We start from the raw sequence: 12,825 nt of genomic DNA, 5'->3' as shown, positions 1-12,825 counted from the left end.
GATGTGCCAGACTTATCGGAGGCCGTATTGGTGGGCCCAGGCTGGGACTGTGCATTCCCCACCCCTTCCTTACCATTGTATACTTAGCTTTTAGCACAAAGCCCAATATTCTACAGCTGCACAGTGAATAGTTCTTTTTGTGTGTTTTTTTTTAAAGACAAAGAAGACCAATTGGAGGAATGATGGGTTTCAGGAGGTGAGAATAGTGGTAATGTCAGGTGCTGCCAGGAAACTGATGAGGATGAGAGTTAAACTAGAGCCCTGCATTCTTTAATGAAGCATAATTAGGATGGAAAGAGCAATGTAGGCCACACCTTTGTGGGGAGAGGCATGTGGCAGGGCAGCAGTTGCTGGCATACGGGAGGACATTAGAAGTGTTGCAAGGGCTGATCTCTCACTTCTGCCAAAAAAGCCACGGAGGAGAGCTCAGCAATGCCTAGGAAAGCAGAGGAAGTCAGGAGCTGCCCACCTGGCAGAAGACAGCACTGTCCTGGGAATAGCACTAGAGCCACCCCAAGGTTCCTTCTGTGGATGGCTATCAAGAATGACTTCTAAAAGCTCTTTCTTACTGAAAGGAAAAGAAGTGGGTAAGGATTCTGCAAATACTTTCTCTCCCAACATCTTCCTGTTAAAGTATCAGCAATGACATATTTACTGTTCTTGGCTTTCTTTGCCCTGCCTAAGGTCTTCTGTGTCTAGTCAACCCTAAGTAAAATATCATGAAAGCAAAAAGCCACTCCTCAGAGCTATAAATAAATTCTAGCAAGAAGATAAACCCAAAGGGTTTTGATCATAGTCAGTCTCTGTCTCTTCCCGCCGCCGCTTTCCAGGTCTGGTTGCCAAGAGGATGGTATAAACTATGCTTGGATTTGCCAGGCTGCTCAACCCTGGCTCTTGCTTCCCTCCTTCTCTTGCTTCCTCCTATTTCCACACCACCTCCTTCCTTGTTAGGCAAATGTGTCTTCCATTTAGTGTCCAGAAGGTATTGGGTTCCTTGGTACCAAGAGCTGGTTTTTTTCTTTTTTCTTTCTTTTCTTTCCTTTTTTTTGGAGACAGTTTAATTTTGTCGCCCTCGGTAGAGTGTCGTGGCATCATAGCTCATAGCAACCTCAAACTCCTGGGCTCAAGCGATTCTCTTGCCTCAGCCTCCCAAGTAGCTGGGATTACAGGTGCCTGCCACAACTCCCGGCTATTTTTAGAGATGAGGTCTCACTCTAACTTAGGCTGGTCGCGAACCTGTGAGCTCAGGCGGTCTACCCGCCTCGGCCTCCCAGAGTTCTAGGTTTATAGGCATAAGCCACAGTGCCCAGCCTAGAGCAGGTTTCTTTAGATGCCTATAGTGGCATCCGATGTGGAGGTGCCCTCTCACAGGGTTGATATCACACCATCTGTCTATAGGGGACATCTTAGGTCTTTATAGAAGACTCATTTCCCTGCAGAGGTCACATTTCTTGTCTGCAGAGATGTGGGAGCTGTGTGACAACCCAGGGCCTCTGGAAAAGGCTAGTCTATCTGCTTCCCTTACCAGCAATATCCTGATTGATGCTCCTTATGGTAATGGGTAGCAAGGTAGTCTTTGGTTAACATTTATCAGTTGCCTCTAAAAATCTGGATATTGATGGCTAAAAGTCATTATCTGCTATTCGTTTAGAAAATGAGGGTCTTCCAATGCTACTTAACTTGTAGCATTGTTTTTCCTGCCCTCCCACCTGAGAGCCCATATTCACACTGTGTGGCTTGTTGTAATGTTATTTTTCGTGGGGAGAGGGAGAGGGGTCTAAGTCAAGGTGGAGCAGTTTGTAAGTTCCAAAATATCTGCCATAGATTGTTCACTCACCGTGTGCTAGGTACTGGTTAAATGCTTTACATTTGATAACTCACTAAATCCTCAGACCACCTATTTTGCATAAGAGGAAATTGAGGCTCATACTTTCTTTCCAAAGGTACTCTGGAGTAACCCTTCTCTAGAAGAGCATTTTCCACAAGCCATCAACCAGGGCTGAAACCTCAGCAGTTAAAGACGCAGCCTGAGGGGGCCGACTCCAAGGCATAGATGGGTGATTGCCAAAGAGCATAGAGAGGCAATGGTCCCTGAGGTGATGGGCACCGTGGTATAGGGAAGGACAGCCTAGTCAGAGTTGCTGGCTGGTGTGGCAGCAGCAGTGACAGAGAGCTGCCTTGGGGACCCCAGCAGGACTTGGGGAAGGGAGGGCAGTGTCTAGCAGGTGAGGGACGGCTGTATCACTTAGTGGTGCTGAGAAGGGCCTGGAGGGGAAGAAGCTTTGGGGCCAATGTCCCTTAATTGTCCTTTCAGTAAGGGGAGGTGGAAGCCTAAGTGAAGGGTTTAGGCCAGGGGTCCTCAAACTTTTTTTTTTTTTGTAGAGACAGAGTCTCACTGTACCGCCCTCAGGTAGAGTGCCGTGGCGTCACACGGCTCACAGCAACCTCTAACTCCTGGGCTTACGCGATTCTCTTGCCTCAGCCTCCCGAGCAGCTGGGACTACAGGTGCCCGCCACAACACCCGGCTATTTTTCTGTTGCAGTTTGGCCAGGGCTGGGTCTGAACCCGCCACCTTCGGCATGTGGGGCCGGCGCCCTACTCACTGAGCCACAGGCGCTGCCCGGGGTCCTTAAACTTTTTAAACAGGGGGCCAGTTCACTGTCCCTCAGACCGTTGGAGGGCCAGACTATAGTTTTAAAAAAAAAGCTATGAACAAATTCCTGTGCACACTGCACATATCTTATTTTGAAGTAAAAAAACAAAACAAAGAAATACAATCACATCACCTCATGTGGCCCGCGGGCCACAGTTTGAGGACCCCTGGTTTAGGCAGTCCTTAGACAAGTGAACCTCAGCATGAGAAATCTACTTGTGCAGACAGGACAGAAGCTAGGCTGGACCCCAGGAGCCATAGCCCCCCCTTCGGGGAGGGCCTCCCATTCTACCACAAACTCATATTGGTCTAAAAACAGCTGGGAAAAATAACCTAAGTTGTTTGCATATGCTCAGAACGTTTGGGTTTTTGTTTTTTGTTTTGTGAGAAACGAGATGAAGTAGGCTGGGACAGAATGTCTCAGAGCTAGAGGGTGCTTGCGACGTGGTAGCAAAGGTTAGCTGGGACAGCATATAGCAAAATTGCCTGCAATTCAGTTTACTGTTTTCTTTCACTTTGCATTTTGACAAGAAAATGTGCAGAAGATAAATTCAAACAGCACAAAAGAAGGTAGAGCAAAATATCTCCCTCTAACCAAGTTCCCGACTCTATTCTCAACAGGCAAAGCTGCTCCCACATCTCCACGGGTACATGTGTGAGCATGATGGCAGGCAGCACGGCAGCCTGCAAAACTCACTTCTCCTTACTCCCCCTGCTCCAAAAGTCCATCTGGGAAATGGTACCATGACAGGGGTCCTTAAATGAGTTTCCTCTTCACATTATACTCTTCAAATCATTTCATTTCAGCAGACATCTCTAATTGTTCACCCCTTCCTGAGATGAATTAAGAACAAATGGCTGTGGTTTTTCCATATTAAAACAAACATTCGTATTACCCATTTTCTCGTAAATTAATTTAGAGTCCTTGAAAGCAAGTGATTGGTAGGGCAGAAGGTCCTGCCTAGCTGCCAGCTAGGCCTTGGGTTCGAACGGGTTTCTCTGGAATTTCCCAGGCACTGCTGCCTCCTTCCACACCCCCTTCCTAGAGCCTTGACTTCTGCCTAGCAGCTGGCCATGGCACACCCTGCTGGGGTCAGACAAAAAGTCCAGACCCCATCCCAAGGCAGAGATGCCTTTGGGACTGCCTTGGGTGCTGTGTTCCATCAAGACAGGTCTGGCAGCACTGAGGTTAATCAAGTTCAAGTGCATTTTTCAAACATATGTAAACTGTTAAGTGTAACAGCAAAGAGTAAACTATTGGGGGAGGAAACACCAGGTTTTGTGTCAATTTTCTCCTTTTGGCTCTCACATTTATCCATATGATCATCTAGTTCTTCAGATAAAGGAAACTGAGGCAAAGTATAGTTTTCTTCCCCTAGTAATCAAGCCTGCACTTTTTAAAAATAGTGTGGTTATAGCCTCAATAATAGTAGCTCGTATTTACCAAATGTACTGATCATTTTACTTGGTAACTCATTCATTCTCACAAGCCTAAGAGGTGACCTCAGTTATCATCCCCCCTTTATAGAACAGGAAACAGGCTTAGATGTGTTTGGCTTTATCTCACAGCTGAGTGCAGGAGTTGGGATCCAAACCCACATGGTCTGACAGCAGACTCTGAGCTCTAGCCTTGGTGCTGTTTGTGGTTACTGTCCTCTGCTGCAGACAGGCAGGATGTAGTTTCAACAGAAGCACTTGACATCTGGGAAAGAGAGAGGAGACTTCCCTAACAAGGAAGGTATTCACTGAGCTGGATTGGTAGGTTAGATTAAGTAAAGTTTGCCAAGAATCATAATATCTCCCTTTTGTTAATATGAATGTAAAATTATTTTTTACTTTGAAATATGAAAAACAGCCAGTGGAACTTAAGAGATTCCAAATTAAGCTGCATTTCTGTCTTACTGAGAGACATCATGGAATGCAGAAGCTTGGACCAGATGCTGCCCTCTGAGCCCCTTCACTCACGGGTCTTCTGTGGAATCTGTAAATGTGGGCTTAACAGTAACGGATGAGTTTGTGTTGGACTTGGAACCTTCTTTGGAATACTACCTTCACCTACTGCTGTAGGTTTTACTTTCTCTGTGCAGTCCCTGGTTTCTTTGAGGCCCCTGGTACAGGTGAATGGAGAGCTTTGTTGCAGCCTGGGTTGATGGCTCAGCAGGCTTCAGACCTGCCGCTCACCTCCAGAAAGGGTGGGATTTAGGGTAGTGGGTTCTTGGCTCCGGCTGCAAACACTTGGGGCCAGTGAGGGAATTGGAGGAGTCTGTGGTGTGGTCAGAATGCAGGAAGCTCTTAGTAATCACCCTCTAATTGGGGTTGATTGGGTTAAGGCCTTCTGGAATGGTGTAGAACAGTTCTGAACTCAAAGAACTGATGGAAGGATGATGAATCAAAAGAAATACAATAAACAGATTCCTTGTCATGTTGTTGGCTTTGTAGCAAATATCTGTTTTCTCCTTGGGATTACATGAACATTTGCTTTCCTTTGATTTCTCGTTGTTACTTTCAATATTTCTTTTGTTAGATGAGCTCTCTCTTACAGAGCTTCAAACAGCTCTGTAAAAGCTCCTGACTCTTCCCTCTTGCAGGGCTTGTGTTTAGTGTTTGGCTTAGCCTCAACACATCACCTGTTAGCTGTTAGGAGTCTAATTCTGCAAACCATGACTTCATCTCCCTAAAGGAAGATAGACAGAATGCCTTAATACAACAGATACGGTTTAGTTCAAGACATTTGGGAAAGAAAGAGGGGGGAAAAAAGACCGTAAGCCTTTGGTCTCTGGGTGAACTTGGAAAGTAGACCTGTCAAAGGTATTCATGTTCAGACAGCTGGTCTGCAGTTGGAAAGGTTGCCAAATCATGCTGTTATCCATAGCTATGGGAATTTTGTCAAGTGGCCTTAAAACCATCATGTTCAATGAGGCTGGGGAAGGTTTGACCCAAGGGCACCTCCGGAGCCTCTGGGCTTGGAGGAGAGAAAGGAAAGTTGGATAGCTGGTCTAGGCAACTACAGAGGATGGCGCCAGCTGCTCAGTAGTTGCCAGAGACCTAAGGATCTCTAACTCCCAGGAGTGGGAGTGGGAGAGGGAGCTAGAGATCCTTAGGTTTTCTGCCAATTAGGTAGATCTCCAGCAAATAAAAATCATAATAGCTAATGAACTGGCCAGTTTGCTCATTGTTCAACTTGTTCCCTTTGCAACGTTAATATAATTGGGGAATCTTATCTCACAGTCCTCTCCAGAGCTAACCCCAAGTGCCTTGGTCCCCAAACCAGTCTAGTATTTAGATTATCACTGGCCAGGAAGGCTTGACTTGAGGAGGTGGAGAGCCCTACTAAGGGGTTTTGTTTCTTTTCCTTCGAATTCTCTTTTCCCAGTTTCCTCCTGTGGTTTCTTGTGGATTCCATTTGTTTGGGTTATAGCCTCTAGGGCTGTAGCTCCTGAAAATTCCCTCCACAAAGGAAGATCCAAGAGTTGAATTTTGGAAACTGGAGAAAAGGATTTGCACCTGTAGATCTGGTGTCTTCCTAGTTCTGTTTCTCAGAATCCAGTTTCTATTAAACCTGCCACAGGCAAAAAATTTAGATATGTACAAAAGTCTTTCAAAATAGTAAATGAATTGAGTACAGTTGTTCCCTTATAGGAAGGCCCCGTGGAGGCAGAGGCTGAAGCTGGCTCTCTGGGAGGCAGCTCTCCTTGTGGGTGGGGGTGTGGGCCCAGCAGGTACAGGCAAGAATCACACAGCTCTGAGCCTGGGGCCTCTGTGACTTTGTGGCATTTGCAAAGCAGAGGATCACTTACTAGGTGACATGCGCCGTGTCCTGCCCTAATTCTTCAGCAGTCTCCCTCTCCTTCCCTTGAATAGGAACACGCCTGGGAGAGCAGATGAGAACTGTCCCATCTTGTCCACTTCCTGGCATTTTGCACCTTTCTTCTCTTCCTGTAGCAGGCAGCCTTCTCTTCGCCAGGAAGGCTCTTTATGATTGCTGTTTCTAAGACTAGACTAAGGCTCAAAGGGTAGGTATTACTGATACTTGGCAAGGCGTGAGTTCGTGTTCTTGGTTACTGCTTTTGTTAGCAGTCAGGGGCATTCTGCATCTTTCTTGGCTATTATAAAATGCAGTGTAGGGGTGGGGCAGGGAACATGCTTCTCATAAAAGGTGTGTTTCTGAGGTGTGTCTCTGTCTTGTGTGTCCCATGATGATGGGGTTACTATGGCAACTATCATCTAAAAAAATGCAAAAGTAAACGAAGGTAAAATTCTGGCTCAGCTAGCTGGAGTGTGAACCTATGACCTTTGTTACTTCTACCTGACACAGCTCCCTCCTCCTCCCTGCAGGGCTGGGGGGGCCCTCTGTTGATAGGCTTATGGGGGGAAGTTATCTTGGTTTGCACAGATTGAATATGAGCTGGGGTTTTGCAAAAAGGAGTCTTGGATTTGGGGGCTCCTTGGCAAAGAAGACAGTGGAATGACACCCCTGCTCAGCTCTTCAAGAGGCTGAGATGCTTCCCATTGCTGTCCTTCTCATCCACCTGAGATCCACTGTCACTTCTAGGTGAAGCCAGTCTGATACCCCCTGAAGCTAAGTTGAATTAGCAATTTCACAAGTGGGGAAACTGAGGCCATTGAAAAATGAGAGAATAAGGGGGGAAACGCTTGCAAAAGTCAGGCAGAATATCCTCCTGCTCTGGAAGAGTTGATCTCCAGGTTTTTCTGCCCTCTGCACATGCTTCTGGGTCATTCCGTTGCTTTCTTGTTTTACATACTACCTACCCTCACCCAAATAGGGGCTCAGCCACACCCTCGGAGTCCCCGCTCTTCCCAGGCCTTTTCACTCATGATCTTTTTCCCTGAACAAAAAAAGTTAGAGCAGCACTGCAGAAAATTAAAAAACCACATCTCTCCCTCCCTTCCCCACCACCAACGGCCACTGCGCCATCTGTTGGGGAGAGCCTTCCACTAACACTCTGGGCAGGAAGAGGAAACAGGCCACCTCCACTTTCCTGAGAAACTGTACTTTAGATGATTTTCTTACCAAAGGGGTGAGCTTAGGTAACAAAAGGTCACCGCTGTGGGCATTCTAATTCCTCATTCATATTCTCTCCCCTTCTCTCTCTTTTTTTTTTTGAGACAGAGTCTCACTATGTCACCCTCGTAGAGTGCTGTGGTGTCATAGCTCACAGCAACCTCAAACTCTCGGGCTTAAGCGATTCTCTTGCCTCAGCCTCCCAAGTAGGTGGGACTACAGGCGCCCACCACAATGCCTGGCTTTGTTGTTGTTGTTGTTGTTGTTGCAGTTGTCATTGTTGATTTTTAGCTGACCCAGGCCATGTTTGAACCTGCCAGCCTTGGTGTATGTGGCTGGCGCCCTACCCACTGAGCTATGGGCACCGCCCCCTCTCTCTGTTTTTAATGAGGGGCAGGGTAAAGAATTCTTAACATATTATGGTCATAGGTTGGTTATCCACCAGCCTTCAGTGTATGTATTCTGGCTGTGTGGATACGCAAGGCCCAGCACTTCTCTGTGGCTTCAGGAAGGGGGAGGGGAGAGACCAGGAAGTCCACAAAGTGGGCTACAGCTCTGTGGTGCCAGATGGCCTCGCAGGTCTTCCTGTGGCAGGGCTTCTGGCCTCGGGATGCTGTGGCTGGCTCTCCTTCTTGCTCCCTTGCTTCCAGGTTCTGTGTTTTTGTTGGCATCAGAGTCCTGTTTTGTTTTGCTCTCAGGCTATGGGCACAATGGTAGCACTGCAGTTGTGCTACCTTCTCCATCAATGTGGCAGAACAGAGACTGAGCTGGGCTGGCCAGGCAGGTGTGCAGACAGGGCACCTGGGGCCTGAGATCACACAGGCATCACAAGCGCCTTTCCGCTTAGCCGAGGTGGGCCCATTTCAGCTGGGCATTGGGACTTACTGCCACGATCATGGGAAAGAAAGATGCGATGAAACTGCTAGGAGGGCTTTCTCCCCTCACCACTGGTAAACTGGACTGTTGTGAGACCGTGGGGGAGCCAACCCTGCTGAGATGAACGTGGGAAAGTGGGAAATGTGATTCCTTCCACTGGCATTTCCCTTTGAGTACCACCACCTTGCCTTCCTCCCCTCCTCAATTTCTCCTGCATGAAGCCCAGGTAAGTGTCCCTGTGGCACACTCCATAGCACTGACATGTTCAGCCCTGCAGTGACCTCCCTGCTGGCCTGGGAACATGGATAAGGCAAGGCCTCATGGGGCCTGTGTCCCTCCTGCCTAGCACAGGGCTGTGTTATCAATGTGATCATTGAACAAGTGAATTCCTGCCTTATATTTAGGGGGAAACCTATTTCAAGTGTGACTGATTCTCCATGCCCCAACCATACTAGAGTTTCCATGAGTAGCCAAGCAACTTTTCAGCTTTGTACACATACAGCAGTTCTTTGCATTGGGTTCAGCTGTTGGTACCTCTTAAACAGTTGTATACCATGCAATGTTGTTTTAAACACATGATCTTCATGCTGCTGGAATTTTGTTTCTAGTTATTTTGTAATGGTTCAGAGTGCTGACTTTGCTGGAGAAATCTATTGTTTACAGTATAACTAAATATTAGAAATTCTTTAGTACTGAGAGGAAGTCAGACTTGGGTTGAGCCTAGAAGGACGTCACAGGCAGAACACAGTGTGGGCAGAATGGGGAGCATGAGATACGTCTGGGACAGTCTGTGTACCTCAGAGAGAAAAAGAGGCCGTGGTGATGAGGTTGTTAAGTTACCAAGAGAACTGTGTTGCCAAGAAGAAGAAAAATTTTCTTGCCAAAGGGCTCTAATTCCCACCATCTTTGGTGCTGTGGAAGATGTGTCGTCTTGTCCTATGAGACTTTGCCCCAAAATGTCACACTCATAGCTTTCTAGGGTTTTTTTTTCTCATACTTTTCATTTTGAAATTTTCTCACATACAGACTGTTAAAAGAGTACTCTTATTCTTTTTACTTTTGTTATTTATTTTCAATTGATAATACTTGTGTATATAATTGTGTATATTTACAGGATACATTGTGATGCTTTGAAATGTGTATATTTGTAGAATGAGCAAATTTAATGTATGCATCACGTCACATACTTCTTGATGTTGAGAACATTTAAAATCTTCTCATAGCAATTTTGAAATATACCTTATTACTAACTGTAGCTACCATTCTTTGTGATTACCAAAACATACTCATCCTGAATCTTGCTACTCTTTGACCAACATCACCCTCCTTTTCCCCCTCCCCCAGTCCCAGGTAACTGCCATTCTGCTGTTTCTATGGTAGACGTCTTCAGATTCCACATGGAAGTGAGATGATACTGTATTTGTCTATGTGCCTGACTTACTTCACTTAGGATATGCTATGTTGTCGCAAGTGACAGAATTTCCTTAAAAGAGGAACATTGAGGGCGGCGCCTGTGGCTCAGTCAGTAAGGCGCCGGCCCCATATACCGAGGGTGGCGGGTTCAAACCCGGCCCCAGCTGAACTGCAACCAAAAAATAGCCGGGCGTTGTGGCGGGCACCTGTAGTCCCAGCTACTTGGGAGGCTGAGGCAAGAGAATCACTTAAGCCCAGGAGTTGGAGGTTGCTGTGAGCCGTGTGAGGCCACGGCACTCTACCGAGGGCCACAAAGTGAGACTCTGTCTCTACAAAAAAAAAAAAAAAGAGGAACATTGATACCGTATACTTAGATGTAACAACCTTTAACATTTCACCACATTTGCTTCCCTCTATAGCAGAGGTTCTCAACCTTCCTAATGCCGCAACCCTTTAATACAGTTCTTGTGGGTCACGACCCACATGCTGAGAACCGCTGCTCTACAGGCTTTTTTCAGAATATTTTGGGATAAGTTGCAGACATCAAGATGCTTCACTCCTAGATACTTCAGTGTGTGTCTCCTGAGAACCTATTGAATGGCAACACCATCATCACACTTTAGAAAGTGAATGATTTCTGAGTGTCTGATAATCTAGTTCAAAATGACTTACACCTTTTCAAAAAAAGTTAGGATTCCATCAAGGATTGACACAATTGTATTTGGTTGTTTTATCTCCTTAGGATTTAAAATCTACACACCCCCACCCTGACTCGCTTTTGTTTTATGCTTTTCTGACACTGACTTTGTAAAGAGTCCAGTATACCCTTTTTTTTTTTTTTTTGAGACAGAGCCTCAAGCTGTCACCCTGGGTAGAGTGCTGTGGCATCACAGCTCATAGCAACCTCCAATTCCTTGGGCTCAAGCAATTCTCCTGCCTCCGCCTCCCAAGTAGCTGGGATTACAGGCACCTGCTACAATGCCTGGCTATTTTTTGGTTGCAGCCTTCATTGTTGTTTGGCAGGCCCAGCTGGATTCAAACCCGCCAGCTCAGGATGTGGCTGGCGCCTTAGCCGCTTGAGCCACAGGTGCTGAGCCTACCCTTTGATTTTTTTGAATCCAAACGCACAGGCATTCCACATTGATTCATTTGGCAAGAATCAAACACATTCCCATAATATCAAGCCACCCTCTCCTTGAAATCTTGTAAACCCATGACCTGTCTGTCGTTCAAGAAGCAGGCACAGTACAGGCCATGCTATTGAGTCAAGGGGTTGGTCCTGGTGACATCCGGAATGTTGACTGCAGGCAGCCCTTTCTGGGAAACGGGAGCTGGAACTGAGTATAGATCTCAGCCCTACCGCTCACTTACTGAGTGAGCTGATCCCTTCTCCTCTCTCCAGCCTCAGCTCCTTCATGTCCAGAACAGAGGGATGGACTAGGGTCCTCCTAGGTCCACTTAGCTTTATGGTTCAGCACCTCCATGACTCTGCCTAGAGTATTGCTGGGAAGACTCATCTGCAGCTTCTCATCTTGAGGTAGCTGCTGCTTAAAGTGCCTACCTGCATCTGTTCTTGGCACTGTGAATGGGGGGTCCAGAGGTACATGCGTGATCCTCTGTTCTTTTCTCTCCCCACAGCAGAGATTCTGGAGCTGGCTGGCAATGCAGCAAGAGACAACAAGAAGGGACGAGTCACCCCCCGGCATATCCTGCTAGCTGTGGCCAATGATGAAGAGCTAAATCAGGTACGCGGCTCTCCCACCCACTCCAGACTCTTGAGCAGGTGGTCATACCACCGAGAGACTGAGCTGAGAGGCTTCACTGTTTGGCTAGTTATCAAAGGTGTGGACTGCATTTAGGTTAATTTGTAGCTTCCGTACCTCTCATGGCAGGTTTTCCTTGAGACCTTATTGGGAAAGTGGAGGAGGTAGGAAGGAACAAGGTATTTGGCTGTCTTTGAATAACAGATATTGTCTAACTCCATCCGGGTGGGGGACTCTGGGACTTGATCCCTGTGTAGCAAGCCTGAGTCCCACTGGCATCCCTGGACATACCATATGGGAAGGAGCACTACCACCCAAAGGCAAGAGCGTGCATGGGCAGGGCCGGCTTCCTGGCGGTCAGGAACAGGGGACTCTGGCTCACCATCTGCTACTTTGGTTTTCCTGCAAGCTGCTAAAAGGAGTCACCATAGCCAGTGGGGGGGTGTTACCAAACATCCACCCTGAGTTGCTAGCGAAGAAGCGAGGATCCAAAGGGAAGTTGGAAGCCATCATCACACCACCCCCAGCCAAAAAGGCCAAGTCTCCATCCCAGAAGAAACCTGTGTCTAAAAAAACAGGAGGCAAGAAAGGCGCTCGGAAATCTAAGGTATGTGATTTGGCAGGGACATGTGGAATGGGGCAGGGTCGGGTGCTGATAAATGGGGCAATGAAAGGTTCCCTTCCCCCATGGGTCCCACTTCCCCATGGGCTTCTCCCACAGACGGGGTAGACTATGGAGGAGCTGATTACACAGGGGTTAGTCCAACTCAAGTGGGCAGAGTCAGGACAGTCTCTCCTACAGTCTGGACACAATTGGAGGACTGAACCCCTGTGGGCAAGGGGGATGGACAACAAACTTTCAGGGAGTGTTGGGAACTGATAACCCCAGGCTGGAAAGACCCTTGTGTTTGGCCTTCTGGGGAGGTGTACACATCACGCTAGGGGATAGCCACATCTCTAGTCCTGCCCAGAGGGACCAGCTACCCCTGTGCCTTGACCGTTGCAGAACTCTCATTGTGTTGCCGTGGCTGCGTATCTTCCTCCCCTAACCACATTTCACCAGGGACAGTCTGGACGATTTGCTCTTAGAATAGAT

At 47.3% G+C, this 12,825-nt stretch overlaps 1 protein-coding gene across 7 annotated transcripts in view; it reads left to right on the top strand.

Annotated features, from left to right (window-relative positions):
- LOC128568357 (core histone macro-H2A.1) overlaps positions 1-12,825 on the top strand; it is a 66,383-nt gene that overhangs the window by 21,471 nt on the left and 32,087 nt on the right. For all 7 annotated transcript variants that reach the window (XR_008375147.1, XM_053565917.1, XM_053565915.1 and 4 more), the window contains exons 3-4: positions 11,605-11,711; positions 12,139-12,336. Coding sequence is in view for 6 of the 7 variants with exons in the window: in XM_053565917.1 (XP_053421892.1) it covers positions 11,605-11,711; positions 12,139-12,336 (305 nt within the window). In the remaining variant the exon portion in view is untranslated. The remainder of the gene's footprint in view (positions 1-11,604; positions 11,712-12,138; positions 12,337-12,825) is intronic.

The sequence above is a fragment of the Nycticebus coucang genome, chromosome 17 (assembly GCF_027406575.1).
Source record: "Nycticebus coucang isolate mNycCou1 chromosome 17, mNycCou1.pri, whole genome shotgun sequence".
Lineage (NCBI taxonomy): Eukaryota > Metazoa > Chordata > Mammalia > Primates > Lorisidae > Nycticebus > Nycticebus coucang.
This window is presented reverse-complemented; position numbering and strand designations above follow the sequence as displayed.